Source organism: Oryctolagus cuniculus, chromosome 3, assembly GCF_964237555.1.
Source record: "Oryctolagus cuniculus chromosome 3, mOryCun1.1, whole genome shotgun sequence".
NCBI lineage: Eukaryota > Metazoa > Chordata > Mammalia > Lagomorpha > Leporidae > Oryctolagus > Oryctolagus cuniculus.
Window position 1 is genome coordinate 137,153,326 of NC_091434.1, and position 21,316 is coordinate 137,174,641.

The 21,316-nt window shown below is 46.0% G+C and overlaps 1 protein-coding gene across 1 annotated transcript in view; it reads right to left on the bottom strand.

The window, feature by feature from the left end:
- Nucleotides 1–21,316, bottom strand: part of PRKAR2B (protein kinase cAMP-dependent type II regulatory subunit beta) — a 131,910-nt gene that overhangs the window by 83,442 nt on the left and 27,152 nt on the right. Inside the window, exon 2 of the mRNA XM_002712035.5 lies at nucleotides 18,191–18,226. Coding sequence (XP_002712081.1) covers nucleotides 18,191–18,226 — 36 coding nt within the window. The remainder of the gene's footprint in view (nucleotides 1–18,190; nucleotides 18,227–21,316) is intronic.

Below are 21,316 nucleotides of genomic sequence, written 5' to 3' on the forward strand. Positions count from 1 at the left end.
TTTTCAACATAAAGGATCTTTGCTCCACACAGCACCATGTTTCTAATGCCCTTGATGCTTCTGAAGCTAAGACAAAGAAGGAAGCAAGAAGTCATCATCTGAGGGGTGAAAATGCTTTTAGCAAACATAACTGGGAAAAGCGATTTACACAAATATTCATTATGTATTTTTCACTTTTCTGCTACATGATCAATCTAAAATTAATACTAAATTAAAAGGCTTGTCTCACTGACATGACAGACTTTTCCAGAAGTGCCTATTGTCCTTAACAAGGCACAAATTAGAAGATATAACAGAGCCTATGATGCTATGTATCTGTAACTGTACTAAACATGAAAAAAGGAGGCAGGGACCAAAGGCCATTTCCCTATGCAATTTCCTGCTCCACAAGTTAGACGAACAATGGCTGCTTGTTACACAGACTAACACGTCAGACACATGATAAATGCCTCTTACTGCAGTCGACAGGTGCTTAACCCACAGGTTCCCGCCAGGGAATTCTTGACTCTGTTCCCTAATTATTCACCGAAACAGGAAAGTACGTTCAGCAGTGTTCTCTGAAATACACCTAAAGTTAAGGTCTTGATCTTGTGTTGAAAAATGTGTTTTGATTTGTGCTAAAACAATAGTTGTTATGTGTTGTCTGTATTTGAAGAACACGATGAATAGTCAATGTTCTGACCAAGCAGAGTTCATTTCAGGAACACAAAGATAGTCCAATATCAGAGAGTCTTTTAGCAAAACTTGCTATATCATGATGTTAAAACAGAAATTTCAGGGGCAGTGCTGCAACGTAGCAGTTCAAGTCGCCATTTGTAGTGCCTGCAACCCATGTGAGTGCCAGTTTGAGTCCTGGCTGCTCCACTTTGATCCAGCTCCCTGCTCATGTGCGTGGAAAAGCAGTGGAAGATGGCCCAAGTACTTGGGCCCCCGCACCCACATGGGAGATCTGGATGAAGCTCCTGGCTCCTGGCTTCAGCCTGGCCCAGCTCTGGCCATTGCAGCCACTTGGGGAGTGAACCAGTGGATGGAAGATCTCTTTCTGTCTAAAAAAATTAAAAAACAAACAAACAGAAAGAAATTTTAAATGCTCATGCCTGTGTTACCATTACTTTTAATTAAAATAAATTTTCAGGGAGGCTCTTGGCTTTCACCTGGCCCAGCTCAGCTGTTGTGGGCATTTGGGGAGTGAAGCAGGGGATAACTGTTCTTGCCCTCATATTCTCTCTCTCTCTCTCTCTCTCTCTCTCTCTCTCACACACACACACACACACTCACTCACTCTCTCTCTTTTTTGAATTAAAAAAAAAAATAAATAAACGAACTTTAAAAAAATGAGGTACGGCCGGCGCCGCAGCTCACTAGGCTAATCCTCCGCCTGCGGCGCCAGCACCCCAGGTTCTAGTCCCGGTTGCTCCTCTTCCAGGCCAGCTCTCTGCTGTGGCCCGGGAAGGCAGTGGAGGATGGCCCAAGTACTTGGGCCCTGCACCCGCATGGGAGCCCAGGAGGAGGCACCTGGCTCCTGGCTTTGGATAGGTGCAGTGCGTTGGCCGTAGCGGCCCTTTTGGGGGTGAACCAACAGTAAAGGAAGACCTTTCTCTCTGTATGTCTTTCACTGTCTAACTCTGCCAGTCAAAAAAAAAAAAAAAAAAAAAGAGGTAGCATTAGTTGTAAGGACAGTGGAAGCACATTATATGCCGTAAATGAAAAAGACGAAGTTCAAGGTTGGATATAATTTTGATATATGTACATAAGAATGTCTAAAAAATATGCAAGACACTGTCAACTGTGGTTATTTCTAAAGCTAGGAGTGGTAACAGGGAGACCAGCACCGTTTATGTTCATGTTATACCCACCCTTCCACACCAGTGGATTTGTTGGCCATGACCACGTCTCAATTTCCTAATAACATTTTTTTATCACGGGCTGGTGCTGTGATGTAGTAGGTAAAGCTGCCGCCTGCATCCCATATGGGCACCGGTTCAAATCCCAGCTGCTCCACTTCTGATCCAGCTCTATGCTATGGCCTGGGAAAACAGTAGAAAATGGCTCAAGTGCTTGGGCCCCTGCATCTGCGTGGTAGACCCAGCAGAAGCTCCTGAATCCTGGCTTCAATCAGCCCATCTCCGATCCTTCCAGCTACTATCTGGGAAGTGAACCAGCAGATGGAAGACCTACCTATTTCTTTCTTTTTTTTTTTTTTTTTTTTTTTTTTTGACAGGCAGAGTGGACAGTGAGAGAGAGAGACAGAGAGAAAGGTCTTCCTTTGCCGTTGGTTCACCCTCCAATGGCCGCCGCGTCAGCGCGCTGCGGCCGGCGCACCGCGCTGATCCGATGGCAGGAGCCAGGAGCCAGGTGCTTTTCCTGGTCTCCCGTGGGGTGCAGGGCCCAAGCACCTGGGCCATCCTCCACTGCACTCCCTGGCCACAGCAGAGGGCTGGCCTGGAAGAGGGGCAACCGGGACAGAATCCGGCGCCCCGACCGGGACTAGAACCCGGTGTGCCGGCGCCGCAAGGCGGAGGATTAGCCTAGTGAGCCGCGGCGCCGGCCGAGACCTACCTATTTCTCTCTTTCTCTCTCTTCTCTCTCTCTCTGCCTCTCTGTGACTCTATCTTTCAAATAAATAAATAAATCTTTTAAAAAAATTTTTATGATATGAAAGCTACATGTGCAAACTAATCACAACTAAAAAAATGGATATTGATTCAAGAAGATACCATTTTGGGAAAACTTTGTTAGTTCGATTTTTCAAAGGGAAACAATACCCCATCATTTAAAAAGCAACAAAAAAAAAAAAGATCCTTATGTATTGTTGCTGAAGATAATAAAAATCTCAAATTGAAATGCAGAAATCAGCACAATCCTCTCTCCTCACCGCCCCATGCTCACCTCCTCTGACCCTTAACCCCCATAACCCCTTCCCTTCTCAACCATCCTGGAACATCTACCCCAGGGCTGTTAGTCTGCTTGGAGGGCTGGTGCATCTGTTTACAGGTTATACAAATAGACACAACTAGGTATCTTCCTGATTATAGGCTCTATAATTGCAAAGGAGGACAGTATTTAATAATTGTAATTCTGCAAACCAAGAAATCATGAATGAGTTGTTGGCATCTTCCTTGGGTGTATCTGCATCAGTAATCTTATGTTTGATTTACAGATGGTTTAAAAGCACAAAGACAGAGTCATTATAGTATGATTTTCCCCAATATTAAGGGTATTTCTCCCTCTCCTGGGAAAAACAAAGAGTAACAGTAAAGCTGAATAAACTGCAAGAAAGGCATTTTTAGAAACGTAATTCAGCCCATGTATGAAGACAAACGGTATTATGGTTTCCAATATTTCTAGACACTGAACCACTAATTTGGGTAGAAACATGGTATTTGTAGATTTGTAGCTAAACAGGGAAGCAGGTAACACTTAAAATTTAGATAAAAAATAATAAGCACTCAAATTGACTGCTAAAAGCAACAACTTTAAACCATTTTGTAATTCCAAACACAGAAAATTTGAGCAATTAATTGACTAAAATGTAGAAAACATCTATAAAAAATACTCATAACCTAGCTATTAACTAAGTAATAATAATTTAAAACCTTCATCAATGAGTTATTGTAGAAAAACAATGCTGGCACTAGCCATTATGCAACAATTATTTATTTCTCTATCAGAACTTACTGTAAAAAATATTTAACAATTTGAAAATTCAGGATAAAAATTTTAACAGAAAAAAATCAGCTAGAAGTGGTCTGATTTCATTTCTTATAAATAACTGTGTGATCTGGATATGAAGTATCTTAAGATTTTTATAGTTCTCATAGCCCAGACATACTCCCATTTAACAGCAGAGTTAAAAACTTGCCTGAATCAATACCACAGGATAAGTTAATTACATTACAAATAAAAAGAACAAGGCCATGAGCACCTTACTCTTTTTGCCTCATTGCCACACCAATCCCACCAGCAACAGCAGCAGCACCCCCTCATCATCATCATCCTTCACAAAACAGACTACAGGTTGAGTACCCCTAATTCAAAACACAAAATACTCCAAAATCTGAAACTTTTTAAGAAACCTACAAGAGACTTGGGGCTCATCCTCAAGGTATCTCATCATGTCAATACAACTATTCCAAAATCCAAACAAATCTGAAATTCAAAACCCTTCTAGTTCCAGGCATTTCAGATAAGGGATACTCAACCTGTGTTCAGATTCATAACCAAAGTAACTGATCCTTATTAGAACTTTGATTATTTCCCTTGCAAGAGAAATTTACTTTTTGACAAAAGTAAGTCTAGGCCGGTGCTGCAGCTCAATAGGCTACTCCTCCGCCTGAGGCGCCGGCAGCCCGGGTTCTGGTCCCGGTCGGGGCACCGGATTCTGTCCCGCTTGTCCCCCTTCCAGGCCAGCTCTCTGCTGTGGCCAGGGAGTGCAGTGGAGGATGGCCCAAGTTCTTGGGCCCTGCACCTGTGTGGGAGACCAGGAGAGGCAGCTGGCTCCTGGCTTTGGATCAGCACAGTGCGCTGGCCACAGTGCGCAGGCACAGCGGCCATTGGAGGGTGAACCAACGACAAAAGGAAGACCTTTCTCTCTGTCTCTCTCTCTCACCGTCCACTCTGCCTGTCAAAAAAATTTTTAAAAAAATTTTTAAAAAAGTCTAAAAAGGCTTGAGGATTGTAAATGCAAGAAGCACTGCTCGGGACCTAGGACCCCTTCAAACCTCCAGTGATCTGCCTCTGCCCCAGCCTCTCTGCTGAACCTCCTGCCACCCAGGTGGCTGCAGAGTCACAGTGGCAGAGGAATGTCCTTCTCGGGCCAGTGCTGTGATGCAGTGGGTTAACACCCTGGCCTGAAGCGCCAGCATCCAATTTGGGTGTCAGTTCAAGACCTGGCTGCTTCTCTTCCTGTATAGCTCTCTCCTGTGGCCTGGGAAAGCAGCAGAAGATGGCCCAAGTCCTTGGGCCCCTACACCTGTGTGGGAGACCCGGAGGAGGCTCCTGGCTTCAGATCGGCACAGCTCCAGCCATTGCGGCCAATCGGGGAGTGAACCATTGGATGGAAGACCTCACTCTCTCTCTCCTCTCTCCCTCTCCTCTTTCTGTGTAACTCTGACTTTCAAGTAAAATAAATAAATCTTTTAAAAAGAAAAAGAATCCCTTCTCAAAGCAGTACTAAGATGTATTTATTTATTTGAAAGTCAGAGTTACAGAGAAAGAAGGAGAGCGAGACCAAAAGCCAGAGAGAGACAGAGAGAGAGATCTACTATCTGCTGGTTCACTCCCCAAGTATCCTTGATACCTAGGCATGAGCCAGGCCAAAGACAGGAGCCAGGAGCTTCATCTGGGTCTCCCATGTGAGTGCAGGGTCCCAAGCACTTGGGTCATTCTCCACTGTTTTTCCCAGGCACATTAGCAGGGAGCTGGGTCAGAAGTGGACATGAACTAGTGCCCACATAGGATGCCAGTATCACAGGGGGTGGCTTAACCCACTATACCACAAGATTGGCCCCTAAAGAAAAATTTTAATTCCATTTAAGTTCTAGTTAATTGCTTATGTGATATACCATGAACATTTATCATTTTAGTCATTAAAATGTGATTCTGGATTATACCTTTTTCATTATTCTAAATCCAACAACAGCTTTCAAATCTAAGACATGTATTTAAAATACAAATGTGCTGAAGAAAAGAAAAGCAAAATTCTGACAGGCCCATAAAATATGAATTCAGTGACAATGCCAAATAGAAAAGTAGTTTGCAAGTGGCAGTTTATTTTTAGCAAGCCACTAGATACGGTAAATGTAGGATTTTCAGTGTCTACTACAGAATTCCACTCAGAAACTTAGCACATCTGAAAATGCCCTCAGAGCATAAAAGGCAGGTCCATCTGCTGTGTGGAACCCTATCAGGCTACCTGAGTATACGAAACTATTTATGTCTGTTTTTAAAGGGGAGATATAACTTGGAGCTCTGTTATAACATCTAAGGGAAGGGGTCAGCTATACCCTCTGATGAAGATTTTATTTTAATTTTTTTAAAAAGATTTATTTATTTATTTATTTAATTATTTGAAAGTCGAAGTTACTCAGAGAAAGAAGGAGAGGCAGAGAGAGAGAAAGGTCCTCCATCTGCCGGTTCACTCCCCAGATGGCCACAACAGCAGGCGCTGCGCTGATCCGAAGCCAGGAGCCAGGAGCCTCTTCCAAGTCTCCCACGTAGGTGTAGAGGCCCAAGGACTTGGGCCATCTTCCATTGCTTTCCCAGGCCATAGCAGAGAGCTGGATTGGAAGCGGAGCAGCCAGGTCTCAAACCGGCGCCCATATGGGATGCTGGTGCTTCAGGCCAGGGTGTTAACTTGCTGTGCCACAGCGCCAGCCCCCTGATGAAGATTAATAAAGATGGTAACAGGTTGGGGCTGGCACTGTGGTGTAGGGGGTAAAGCTGCTGCCTACATCGTCAGCATCAACATGGGCACCATGTTGAGTCCTGGCTACCCTACTTCTGATCCAGCTCTCAGCTATGGCCTGGGAAATCAGCAGAGGATGGCCCAAGTGCTTGGGCCCCAGCACCCACGTGGGAGACCCAAAGAAGCTTCTGGCTCCTGGCTTCAGATCAGCCCAGCTCCAGCCATTGCAGCCATAAGAGGAGTGAACCAACAGATGGAGGATCTCTGTCTCTCTCTGTGACTCTCTCAAATAATAACTCTAAATAAATCTTTAAAAACACTTACAGAAGCTGGTTAGACTTCAATGCGAGCTCCTCCCCTCCCCCATTCTGAAACAATAAGCCACTGATCTCTATTGGAGTTTTTCTGGCAGTTGTCATAGCATCTTCCGTGAAACGACAACAAAATCAATGTTCTGTTGTTCTGCTAACTCCCGGCTGAGGTTGGCAGTGGGGTGGGGCAGGAGGGAGTGCAGGTGCAGGGATGGGTGAGAGGAATAACCTGGTTCTTACCAGCAAAAAAAAAAAAAAAAAGAGAGAGAAAAAAAAAAGAGATGACCTGGACACACGGCTTGTTTTTCAGCGAGAACATTAATTCTTAAAGAAAATGCAAGCGGATGTGAGCTAGCATAAAACACACAGAGGAGCTGCCAGACTCAGAATCCAGGCAGAGTCCACTGTCTAGGAGTCAGCACCAAGGAGGCAGCCGGTTCCACCTGCGGAGGCGGGGGAGGCTGTGCACGCACGCACACACACACACACACACACACACCTGTTGAAACAGCTCTGTTTAAAAGGGTGAATCAATTTATTTTCAAAATGATGATTTACAAATACAGCTTATAATTTAGGTGGGAATGAGGCTGCTATTTTATTTTTATCCAAAAAGCTCAAGGACATTACATTTCAAAGAAATCCCTGCATTCCCCACCAAGATTAATACAAGGCTAAACCAAGCCAAACCTGGGACAGGAGACTCAGAGGCAAGACATACACAGACTTAGGTACATTGCCCAGTTATAATTAAGTGTGGGGACACCCGCATGCCATTTTGGTATGCCAGCTCTGCTCCTGATTCCTGCTTCCTGCTAGTGCACATCCTGGGAGGCAGCCGCGACAGCTCAAGTAGTTGCATTCCTGTAAATTATGTGGGAGACCTGGGTTGAATCTCATGCTGCTGCCTTTGACTTGGCCCAGCCCTAGCTGCGGCAGGGATTTGGGGAGGGAACCCGTGGATAGATCTCTGTCTCTGCCTCTTTCTCTCTAATTTTCAAATTCATAAAATAAATACATAACTTTTAAGACATTAAACCTGATAATTAGGAGATTACATAGCAATGGTGGAGCACTACTATTGGATTACAATGTGATAAATTGAGCGTTAACAGTAATACAGAGCTGGATTCAGCACTCACTACATCTCAGGCCCTGTGCCGAAAGCTTTGCTTGCCTTTTCTTCATGAATTACCACAACCGAAATTTGTTTTGTTGTTGTTGTTGTTTTTCTTTATTTTTAAGATTTATTTATCTGGAAGGCAGAGTTACAGAGAGGCAGAGGCAGAAAGAGATAAAGGTCTTCCATCCACTGGATCACGCCCCAGATGGTCGCACAGGCTGGAGCTGTGACAATCTTCAAAGCCAGGATGCAGGAGACTCCTCCATGTCTCTAATGCAGGTGCAGGGGCCCAAAAACTTGGGCCATCTTCTACTGCTTTCCCAGGTCATAGCAGAGAGCTGGATTGGAAGTGGAGCAGCTGGGACTCAAACTGGTGCCCATATGGGATGCCAGCACTGCAGGTGGCAGCTTTACCCACTATGCCACAGTGCCAGCCTCAACAACTCAAGTTTTATAGGTAATTTTAAGTAGGCTGCCCAGGGTCACACGGCTAATAAATGTTGACTCTAAGATCCTGAACAATGTTTGCCTCAGGCCCAGCCCAGGGCCAAACACACGGTAGGCCCTCAGTGAATATCTGACCGATAAACGAACTACCTCTTCCATTTCTATACCATACCATCTTCTGTATCCAGCCTCTTCCATTTCTATACCACACCATCTTCTGTACTCCAGGTAAACATCAGAAGGCTAAAATACTCTCACTGAGAAGCTGACAGAATTAGCCTTAAGGAACACCTGGTAAACATGCATTTATGGTGAATGAACTGTAACCTGAAACACCAGTGCAGCCATGCCCTCTTTGCTCTCTCATCGCTGGTCCTCCACGAGACACGACAGGGACCATCTCTGCCGCAATTTCAAGTCCTCATGCCTCTGACCCTCAGCATCTCCAGGGCATGGAGCATGGTCCCTGGCAGCGGTGACAGCTCTATAAATATTTGCTCGCCTGAACTGCCGACCTGTGGCTTCCTCCTGTCTGCCACTGGCACCTTCCTCTCCAGCACATTCCCCCCTGCCCTAAGGCATTTCTGACCAGGTTCTTCTCCAGGATCCCCACTTCTCTCAGAGGACGCTGTCCCCTGCACACAGTGGGATCTCGGAAGACAGCCAGGGCACACTGGTGGTTCCCCACACTGGCACCCACATCCCCTCCCCTGACTGCTATCAGGCTGGCTGCTTTCTTCCCATTCCAGTTCTGTCAATCAACTCAGAAGGCTGCAGAGCCCGAGTGGACGTGTGGACGACCCACCTGAGCACCCAGCCTCAAACTGCTCTGGCTTCCTTGCTTCCTAGAAAACAGCACCCAGCCTCCACTTCAGCAGCGTCATTGCACAGCTGTCTTCACGCTCGTCCTTAACCTGGCGCACTCTACCTTGGGAACCTCACACTCTGCCACACGCACTCCTGTCCGGCCAGCCTTCTCGGCTGCTTACCCGCCTTCCGTTTTCCTTTGGCCTCATGCAGAAACACACATGCAGAGGGAGACACAGGTGCACACACGACCGCAATGTCCAATGATATGTGATGGTAACAGCAGCCTGGGTACGTGCACCGTGCACGGACGGCATCCAAAAAGAAAGAATGCTTGCTGAGGGCAGGGATCGGGGCCAGCCAAGGGGAGGGGATAGAAGGCAAGAGGGGTCCGTGGGTGTCCTGAATACGAACAGGCTTGCAACAGAAGCAGTAGCATTATGCTGACATCACTCTGACACTCCAAGGGGTGCCCTCTGCACCCACAGAGCTCTCTTCTGACAAAATGCCAAGGGTGAGGAATCGAACCTGCTTTATAAAGCTGCAGTGTCCCTTCATGAAGGCTTTTATATGGGAACCTTCACTGTCTGGTGGAGCTCCTGCAGACCACAGCACGGTCCGTCACCAAGACCACAGCAGTCCACGGCAAGTTTAGGGACCACAACCGCAGGGCGGCGCTGCCCTGGCAACTGCATGTGTGCCAAAAGGGCTGGTATGCAAGGGCTCTGCAGAACACAAACTCAGAGCTGGTCCTTCGCGCAGCGCTTGTTAGTGACCCCCAGACCTGCTCATCTCGGCTGCACTGATTTGAATGCCCCATCTACCCGAATCTGCTTTCTGAATCTGCCGAGCTCTAGTCTCCCTCCCCACAGCCAGGACACAGGGGTTCAGCAGCTACACACTGCCTGGGCGTCTTCCGACCCCCACATCTGCCGGCCTGAGGACCTCAGAGGAGCAGGACAATGCCCTCCCCCACCTGAACTGCAGCTCCTGCTACATTTTACTGAGAACCTCCTTGCCCCCTTCTCTGGGGGGATTCAGAGAGAACTCTGGGGAACGTGTGATGAAGCTCAGGAGGTAACAGAACTTCTTATTAGCCTTGAGACATTTATGGGCATTCCTGGGCCTACCAAAACAGAACCAGGGACTTCCACTGATTCCTCCGTGAGAGGCCTGCAAGACCTGGGCATGCTTAAGCTGCATCCGTCTACCAGGACTGCAAGAAGAGTAGGAAGGAGAGGCGAGTGGCTGGGGAGGATCTCAGTACTAGCTCTGTTCACTTGGCTGTATCTGGAACGCAACACAGGAGGGTCTGGGCATGGAAAGTAGGGACTCGAAGTGCCTAGGAGCCCCCAGATGGCTTCAACTCCACCCCAGTGGGTGGAAGAAACCAGACACGGGGCCCCAGATTGTGTCCTTGCATCTCCCAGAGTCTCCTCTCTCGCTTGCCCATTGCTGGCACCTCCAGTTTCACCCCACTCTTTTTTTTTAATATTTATGTATTTATTTATTTGAAAGGCAGAGTTACAGAGAGGCAGAGAGAGAAAGAGAGGTCTTCCATCCACTGGTTCACTTCCCAAATGGCCCCAACAGTATAAGCTCTGCCAATCTGAAGCCAGGAGCCAGGAGCTTCCTCCGGGTCTCTCACGTGGGTGCAGGGGCCCTAGGACTTGGGCCATCCTCCACTGCCTTCCCAGGCCGTAGCAGAGAGCTGGATCGGAAGTAGAGCAGCTGGGACTAGAACCGGTTCCCACATGGGATGCCAGCATTGCAGGTGGCAGCTTTACCTGCTATGCCACAACACTGGCCCCAGTCAGTCTGACTCTTGACTTCAGCCTTGCCCAGGGTGCTGCTTTCTTACTAACTCTCCTGGTCAAGCTGCATGGTCCACAACCCACTCCTGACCCAGCTCAGCATCCAGCGTCAGTTCCTGTAAGCCCCTGCCTCTGCAGCAGACACACCTGTACACCAGGCAGGAACCAGGAAACTAACTGGAGAGGACATTTTGGTTTTTCCCATGGGTTACTTACTTCTTAGTAACTAAAAGTCCAGGCAGGGAGGTAGTTACTCCCCCATACACACACTTTTTTAATTAATTAATTAATTAATTTTTTTTTTTTTGGCAGGCAGAGTGGACAGTGAGAGAGAGACACAGAGAGAAAGGTCTTCCATTGGTTCACCCTCCAATGGCCGCCACGGCCAGCGCGCTGTGGCCGGCGCACCGCGCTGATCCGATGGCAGGAGCCAGGTACTTATCCTGGTCTCCCATGGGGTGCAGGGCCCAAGCACTTGGGCCATCCTCCACTGCACTCCCTGGCCACAGCAGAGAGCTGGCCTGGAAGAGGGGCAACCGGGACAGAATCTGGCGCCCCGACCAGGACTAGAACCCGGTGTGCCGGTGCCGCAAAGCGGAGGATTAGCCCAGTGAGCCACGGCGCCAGCCACTTTTTTTTTTTCTTAAAGATTTATTTATTTATTTGAAAGTCGAAGTTTCAGAAAGGGAGGGAGAGGCAGACAGAGAATTTCTATCTGCTGGTTCACTCCCCAGATGGCCACAATGGCCAGGACTGAGCCAGGCTCAAACCAGGAGCCAGGAGCTTCATCCAGGTCTCCCACATGGGTGGCACGGGCCCAGAAACTTGTGCCATCTTCCGCTGCCTCTCCTGGGTACATCAGCAGAGAGCTGCATTGGAAGTGGAGCAGCCAGGACGCAAACTAGCACCCTTATGGGATGCCGGCACCACAGGAGTCGGCCTGACCCGCTATGCCACAGTGCCGGCCCCAGACATACAGTTTCAACAAGTGGATATGTGAGTAGCAGGGCTAGTACTCCAAGCTTGGTGTACATAAATCCAGAGCCTACACGGCTGTTCCTAGAAAACAGGACACTGGTATGTTCAAACGGTGGTAAACTAAAGGCAGAAATGACTGCTGGACTCAAGTCCCTGCTGTCCACAGCCAGGGCACCTGCTCACTCCCCACCACGGGGGTTTGAAGGCAGTCAACTATGTAGTAGCACACTGTGGAAAAGGACACCACACAAGAACACCACGTGGAAACAGCCAGCTACTACTGATGAAGCACAAATACTCCGCTCCTTTACTTCTCCTGTGAAGTCCATGGTACTGACCTCACAAGGGACCTGTATGCTTCTCCTTTTCACTGGGTGGATGCTAGGGTGCCGACCGCACAGCGAGTCAGAGCCAGTTGGTTTCTCTGTCAGATTGTGAACTCCATAAGTTACAGCTTTTTCTGCTCGCATTCCTGGCACTGCACCTGGCACACAGGAGGGGCTCGGTGTTTGCTGAATGAACCCGTGGATGAATGAATAAATTAAAGTGGTATTCTCCCCACAGGCACTGCCAAGTACTGGAGATTACCAAGTCTGAAACAGTATACGAAACGGAGCTGATTTACAGAAACACAAAGCATAATTATCACCAGCAAATGAATCTGACAATCTGAGAATGACCTCTGTAGGAAAATGAAGAAGGGGTTAAAAGCTCTCATTATCAAACAACTGTAAAACAGAAACAGTGAGTACCAAGGCTACAAAGCATTTCCACCGCGAAACAGAAGGAAGCATCTGCTCCCTGAATCAGATTCAAATGAGACCTGCACTTCTGCTATTTTCACTCCTTTCTTGGTGACAAATCATTCTCTGTTTTGGGTGAATTCACGCAGTGGGTATGTGAGATTTACAGACTTAATTTCATTTGTGAATTATTCTAAATACTAGTTTAGAGAAAGCTATAAAATTTTAGCTCCGTAAAAAATTAGCATAACACGGTGATTTCATCAAATCCAAAGCTAAACCCCTGAGTGATAAATACACAAAGTGCTATCTTTTTGTTTTCTGTATTAAAATTCATTTCACTTTTAAAAATACATGTATACTATAAAATTCAATGTTCATGTCCTGGTAAAAAGAAAATGAGGTGTGGTTAGATATCTACTTGAGAAAAGAAAGCCAGAAGATTCATAATCTGAAGTTTCATTTTCACTTCTATGGTAAGTACCGCTCAGCAGCAGTTCCTGAAAACAATGCTGAACATCAAAGCAAAGATGTCATGGATGTCAGTGGTGGACACTGACCAGACTGGCTGTGCCCAGAACTCTCCGAATTCACAAAGGGCTGTCTCATTGCTGGAGAAAACCTCAAAAATCTGGGAAAGCAAATTTCGAAAATTCCAAGGAGTCGATTTATAAAAAACTGAGTCACTTGGGCCAGTGTTGTGGCATGGTAGGTTAAGCCCCTGCCTGCAGCACTGCCAATCCCATATGGGCACCAGTTTAAGACCTGGCTGCTCCACTTCTGATCCAGCTCCCTGCTAATGCGCCTGGGAAATCAGCAGACGGCACAAGTGCTTGGGCCCCTGCGCCCACATAGGAGACATGGAAGAAGCTCCTGGCTCTGGGTTCCTGGCTTCAGTTTGGTCCAGCTTCAGCCATCACAGCCATTTGGGGAACGAACTAGTGGATGGAAACCCTCTCTCACTGTCTGTAACTCTGCCTCTCCAATAAAGAAAGAAATCTTTAAAAAAAAAAAAAAAAAAAAAAAAAAAAAAAAAAACCCTCTCATGACAATTACACAGAAGTCTGAATTGAAAAAAGAGAGAGAGAAGACAGATTAGGATAACTAAGTATTAAGTGACAGAGCTGTAGCAAGGCTAAATGCTAGTGCTTTAGTATGTCCTTGTTCTTAGGAGATAAATGCTGAAGTATTCAGGAATCCTAAGAGGTTTAGTTAAAAGAGAGAGGGAAGGAGAATGAATAGAGAGCAAGAGAAAAGACTGTAAATGTGGTGAAATATTAACAGTTGGGGTACTTACATAGAGGAGCTTAGTGAACTATTAAACTCTTCTAAAAGCATGATTTTTTTTCCCCAAAATAAAATTTTAGAATTAAAAACCATTCAGAGAGGCCTGATCCTACTCACTAAGCAAGATCACTGTCTCAGCCTGGATTAGAAAGTTCTCCTTGGGGCCAGCGCTGTGGCGTAGTAGGCTAAGCTTCCATATGGGGCACAGGCAACCCATATGGGCACCAGTTCATGTCCCGGCTGCTCCTCTTCCGATCCAGCTCTCTGCTATGACCTGGGAAAGCAGTGGAAGATGGCCCAAGTGTGTGGGCCCCTGCACCCGTGTGAGAGACCTGGATGAAGCACCTGGCTCCCAGCTCCAGCCACTGCAGCCATATGAGGAGTGAACCCACAGATGGAAGATCTCTCCCCCTCTCTCTGTAACTCTACTTCTCAAATAAATAAAAAATAAATTTAAAAAATAAATAAATTTCTCCTTTTATCCCACGATCCAAAGACAAAACCACAGAGGAACATCACTGTAATCTCTGAAAATCCCAGAATGTATGCACGACACAAACAGACGCCCATAGTGAAGACTCAGCATTAGCCAGGCCCGTGGGCGTGTTCCTGACTGACCATGGCCCAAGGCCAAGGGTGCCACTGCCGTGTTGTGAATCACACTCAGCAGAGCAAGGGCCAGCACCACTGTCTTTGAGCCTCGACACTCTGCAGGGGGCTTTGTCGCCACCACCTAACTTCACCCTCACAGCAAGCCTGGATGTAGCCAGTGAGGTCCCAAACTGGATGACAAGGAAAATAAAGGACAGACAAGTCGGTGAGGTTAAGTAACTTACAGGCATATTCACACAGCTTAGAAGGTCTGGACTCCTGGGGGAGACTCCAACGTCTACGTCTTTCCCATATAACACAGGAGGTGAGCAAGACAGCGACAGGATTTTTTGAAAAGCTTTATTCTTCAAATATTTACTGAGTTGCTGTGGTTACTAACACCAGTAATATGTAATAGTAAGTACAATCACAAGTAGTAGTATTACTTCCATTTTTCCATCAAACAGAAAAATCTTTCCAAAATGCAGCCCATATTCTGAAATGGATTACGGCGGCAAACACTGCAGTGCAGCAGGTTAAACAGCTACTTCCAATGCCCACGTCCCATATCAGAGTGTAGGTTCAAGTCCTGGCTACTCCATTTCCAATCCAGTTACCTGCTAATGCACCTGGGAGGCGGCAGAGGATGCCCCAGTGCTTGGGCCCCTTCCCACACATAGATCAGAGACCTGGATGAGTTCCTGGCTCCCGGCTTTGGGCCCAGCCCAGCCCTGGCTGTTGTGAACATTTGAAGAAGTGAACTAGAGAATGGGAAATCTATCAAAATCTGCACCCCTTCCCTTTATCTCTCAAGCAGGTGGGGCCGGTGCTGTGACGTAGTGGGTTAAAGCCCTGGCCTGAAGCACTGGCATCCCATATGGGCACCAGATCTAGTCCCAGCTGCTCTTCTTCCAAGCCAGCTCTCTGCTATGGCCTGGGAAAGCAGTGGAAGATGGCCCAAGTGCTTGGGCCCCTGCACCGGCATGGGAGACCCAGAAGAAGCTCCTGGCTCCTGGCTCCTGGCTTCAGATTGGCGCAGCTCCGGCCATTGTGGCCATCTGGGGAGTGAACCAGCAAATGGAGGACCTCTCTCTCTCTCTGTCTCCACCTCTTTCCATAACTTTCAAATAAATAAAATAAATCTTTAAAAAAATAAAATGAATTATGTATATGATTTCTCTATATTTTTAGAGGATATACTGATAAGTGATATATTAAGAGTTCAAACGGTTTTAAAGGAACAAAAGTGATATTTCTTTTCCCTTGGTTTAAAAATGGTTTATGGAGTGTGGTTTAAACATTAAGTTTATGGGGTGCTGTCAGCAGAACACCTAAGAGCCACTACCTATGGATTTCAGAAGACACCTGAGAGTGTTTCACCACATTTTTTAGAACTCATCCAACCCAACCTCCAAGGAAGGGCCCAGCTCTGGTGTCCATCTTTTCTTGCTTCTGTCACATGCACTGGGCTCAGTGCCTTCCAAACTGTACCACGTGGAAAAGCAGCCTATGAAACCCTGAGACGCCACGGACTCTTCAGATTCTAGGGGTCGTTTGAAAATACTCAAACTGGTTCCTTTTGTTTACAGAAATAAAAACTCACGGGTTTGTGGGCAAGCAATGAAGACAAAAGACAGTTTAACACGGCATTGTTTGTTAGAAGTATAAAAAGAATCCTTGAATAACGTACTTAGGTATTTCTTAGTATACTCACCTTTACGAATCACAACACCAACAAACAGGAATAGAGGAAATATTTATTTAAATTATTCAGATCTTCAAAATCTACTGTTGACAGATGCAGTGTTGATTATCAAAAACTCAGATTTAGGAAACTCAGAGGTTTATAACTACATTACAGCTCATATTAATTTTTCTTTGAATTCAGTCAACACTGACTAAATTCATACTGCACCTATCAGATTGTTACAACTGTTATTTAAAAACATGTGAATAATTAACAAATATTTGCAACAGTTGAGCCTAATTTGTATTTCCTTACTGGCATTTCATCATCTCTACAGGCAGTCGGTGGTGGCAGAGGAGCAGGTAAATGACAGTAGTTGAAACTGAAGCTGCATCCTAGTTCCCCAATCCATCCATTAATAAATATCTCGTTCAGCAAATACAACAGGACTTGCCCAGGAATACATGCCACGTGTCATCAGTTTGAGGCAGAAAGATCATTTATTCTAAGACTCTTATCTATCGTTCTATTTATAAGCCAGATGTCACAATACTCTCATTCCTCCTCCCTTGTGAAAGTTATCTATGCGAGAACGTGGTCACCCTCAATAACATTGCTTCAGGGTAAAATCTGATGCCTTTCTGACAAAAACACAACCTGTCACCCCACAAAAGGCACCGCACACTGTTCTGATTTCTTCATTTAAAATAAATATGCCTGGATATTACAAAAGCTCAGAATGGTGAGAGATAGGGACCCAGTCTCTACATAATGAAAGTAAAATTCTATCAGTAACTGCTGACAGATTAAAGCTAAGCTTCAACCTCAATATACCTGCAGTATTATAGCATGGGTGGAAATAAGGCAACTGTATGAAATCAAGTATTCGTCTGCGTTATATAAACTCCCAAGATGATCTATTTGAAATGGCTAGCTTCTGTTTCTCATCGGGAAAAACTCAAGTTATATTTAAAAGAGTAATGTTCTCAAACTAAATGTAGCAACACTTCCTTTGTCCCTTGTCTTCTGTGAAGAAAGTATTCCACAGGGTGACATTTCCCCACATAGCTTCCCATCACCACACTGAAATCTGTTTTACGTACTCCATTTTGTACGGTGATGCTCTTAATCGTACCTCATACTGCCCTGCCAGTTTAGGTGGACACAGCCTACGGGACCCAATGTAAGCACTTGCTAATGGTGAGGGTCAGTCCCAGGCTACCACGGTACATTCACGACAGCAATGGCTGCAGGGGCAGAAGTACGGCATCTTGCTCCTACTCCAATGGCCCCATAATGATCAATTCTGACATCTACATGTTGAGGGTGTTCCTGCCCCCTACATAAAGCAACAGCAACAAAATCCTCTCGTGTGTCACTGTTTCCTTCATCCAACTGCTAAACCACTACCAGCCCACCAGTCATCACACAGCTCGTGATTCTGTCAAAGGCAACAACACAGTGTGGGTGGGGTGTCTGTCACATACCAAGTGCCTGGGTCCCAGTCCTGGCTCCACACCTCATTCCAGCTTCCTGCTGGTGCAGCCCTGGGAGGCAGTGGGTGATGACTGAAGCTCCTTGCCACCCACGTGGGGAGACCCAGAAAGAGTTCCCAGCTCCTGGCAGAAGCCTGGCCCAGCCCCAGGTCTTGCGGGCACTTGGGGAGTGAACCAGTGGGATGGGAGATTCTCTCACTCTGTCTCACTCTCTTTCAAATAAAAAATAATATTTTTTAAAAAAGTTAAAAAAGAGTAAACACCCTGGGGCTGTTAAAAAGGTGCATCAGCTCACTGCATAGGACAACTGCATTCGACCACTCAGAGTTTTCAATTACTTCCTACTGTGTGACTCTATTAGTGAGCTGCGTTTTCTGGGAAATTACTGACAAGTGATGTCCTACTCTACAGCAACTACTCTCTTTGTACCTTTTTATCCAATTCTAATGAACATTTAAAGTAATCAGCAGTAAAGCAAAATCCATATTATACTCACTTACCTGAGGCACGCCTTGTGAATCGGTTTATTACTGGAGCTAAAAGGAAAAAAAAAAAGAATATGAGTAGATTAAAAATAATCTAATTTTCACAAGCCCTGAAAAGGGCTCAATTTGATAACTACTCTCATAACTTAATTATAGAAAAATATGAGTGAACATATAATACAAGAGGAAATACCACAAGAATACAAAATTAAACATTTAAATTCACTAATAATCAGAGTAACATAAATTAAAGTCACTATTTTATCTATTAAACTACTTCCCCAAAAATACTTTAAATAAAAATCCTAACTACTTAACTGAGGACAGTATAAATCTATGTAAGACCTTGAGAAAACAATGTGGCAACTAACAAAGGGCCATAAAATGCTTGTGTCTTTAATTAAATAATTCTACTTTTAGAGATGTGTTCTAAAGAAGCACTAGTCCAGAAGGAAAAAGCTATATGTGAGTTAAGTCTGCTCACCAGCATCATTTTTAAAATTAAAAGCAGCCTGGAAACAAACTAAAAATGCACATGCATACTGGAATCACTTTTAGGTAAAGGACAGTATTTCCTTCAAAGTCTCAGATTTTGGAACTGGAGCTGTGGCACAGCAGGTAAAGCTACTGCCTGCATTCCATACGGGTATTGGTTCAAGTCCCAGTTGCTCCACTTCCCATCCAGCTCCCTGCTAATGTGCCTGGGAAAGCAGCAGAAGATGCCCCCAAGTTCTTGGGCCCCTGCACCCACATGGGAGACTCAGATGATGCTCCTGACTCCTGGCTCCGGATGGATGCAGCTCCAGCCATTGCACCTGATTAGGGAGTGAACCAGTAGATGGAAGACCTCTCTCTCTCTCTCTCTCTCCCTCCCTCCCTCTCCTATGTAACTCTTTCAAATAAAAAAAAATCTTAAAAAAAAAATGAAGAAGGGTTTTTGTTTGCTTAGGTTTTTCCAATATTTATTTATTTGTAAGGCAGAGTTACAGAGAGGGTGCCAGATACAAAGAGCAGAAAGAGTGACACTAGTTTACCACCACCACACCCATGCACCCCCACCCCTCACAAATGGCTGCAACAGCAGGGGCTGGGCCAGGCTGAAGCCAGGAGCAGGGAACATCATCTGGGTCTCCCACATGGATGGCAGGAACTCACTGGGCCATCATCTGCTGCCTCCCAAGTGTGTTAGCAGGAAGCTGGATGGGAAGCAGAGCCAGGACTGCATCCCTGTGATGCTGGCACTGCAGGTGGTGGCTTAACCCGCTGCACCACAACGCCTGACCCTGTTTTGTTTTCCTATCTGTCTCCAGGCAAATAGGAGACTGTTTATTCTGTGGAACCTATCATGTACCTCAGGTGCACACCTTCTGTTCCTCCATTTCAATTATCACTCCACAACCAAGTCTGTAATCTCTTACCACCACCCATTGTCTTTTTGTTATCCCTCATCACTCTGCTTTCTTCTCATTTCCCTCTCTGTTCTGCTTAAATTCCAAGGTCAATCATTATAATATGAACCTTCTGTTGATTTCCGCATAGTGTCCCAATCTCCATAACTTCGCTGTTCTCTGACAGTCAATACTCGTTTTGTTAAAACTTCAACCCTGGGGCTGGCCTAGCGGGTAAAGATGCCACGTGCAGTGCCGGCATCCCATATGGGCACCGGTTCTAGTCCGGCTGCTCCACTTCTGACCCAGCTCTCCGCTATGGCCTGGGAAAGCAGTGGAAGATGGCCCAAGTCCTTGGGCCCCTGAACCCGCACAGGAGACCCAGAGGAAGCTCCTGGCTCCTGGCTTTGGATGGGCACAACTCTAGCCATTGCAGCCAATTGGGGAGTGAACCAGCAGATGAAGTCTCTCTCACTCGCACTCTCTCTTTCTCTGCCTCTCCTTCTCTCTGTGTAACTCTTTCAAGTAAATAAATAAATCTTTAAAAAAAAAAAAACTTCAACCCCAGTTATGTCCAACTTCCTGATTCTTCCACTGTCTACACCACAGAGGTAAAAGTGGACAGAAACAACGCTCCTGTCTGAATCTTTTAAATAAAGCATCCTTGATCTCAAGTACACCTGAATGGGCCTGATGCCATTTCTCCATTGCAGTGCTTTTTAAGCAGTGTTTATGGAAACTGTTCACACTATGGAAACACTTAAGTCCTAATGTAAAAACTCAAGAAGACAAAATTCTTTCCACTTCCAATCCAACTCCCTGCTATGGCCTGGGAAAGCAGTGGAGAATGGCCCAGGTCCTTGGGCCTCTGCATCGACATGGGAGACCCGGAAGGAGCTCCTGGCTTCAGATCAGTCCAGCTCCAGTCCTTGCAGTCACTGGGGAGTGAAACAGCAGATAGAAGACTTCTCTGTCTCTCTCTTTGCCTCTGCCTCTCTGTAACTCTGCCTTTCAAATAAATGAATGAATCTTTAAAAAAAAAAAAAAAAAAAGAAAGAAAGAAAGAACTAGAAGAAAAGATACTGTCAGTCCCTGACACCACACTGCTGCATATCAGCATCTGCACACTACTGACCAGGAAACTGCAAGATAACACTCTTAGAGAAACTACCATTTGTTTTAGACCACACAGCCACATGGCTGGAGAATTTGAAGCCAAGAACATCTGCACCCTATCTGGAAGGGAACAGAGAGGGAAAATGCTGACTATTGAAATGGCAAGCTAAGAGGTGAATATTTTCTTCCATGTTTATCTTCATTGTTAGTAAAGGTCAACTTCACGAAATAATTCACAAAACTTATTACAGTTCACAGCAAAATTACATCACCCAAACTGATCTAAAGAGACATAATTTTTTATTGAAATACTAAAACAGTTCAGCCACTTACTTACAAGTCACAAATAACCTGAAGTATTAAAAACAGAACAAGCCGGTGCCGTGGCTCACTAGGCTAATCCTCCTCTGCCTTGCAGCACCGGCACACCGGGTTCTAGTTCCAGTCGGGGCACCGGATTCTGTCCCGGTTGCCCCTCTTCCAGGCCAGCTCTCTGCTGTGGCCAGGGAGTGCAGTGGAGGATGGCCCAAGTGCTTGGGCCCTGCACCCCATGGGAGACCAGGAGAAGCACCTGGCTCCTGCCATCGGATCAGTGCGGTGCGCCGGCCGCAGCACGCCGGCGGCGGCCATTGGAGGG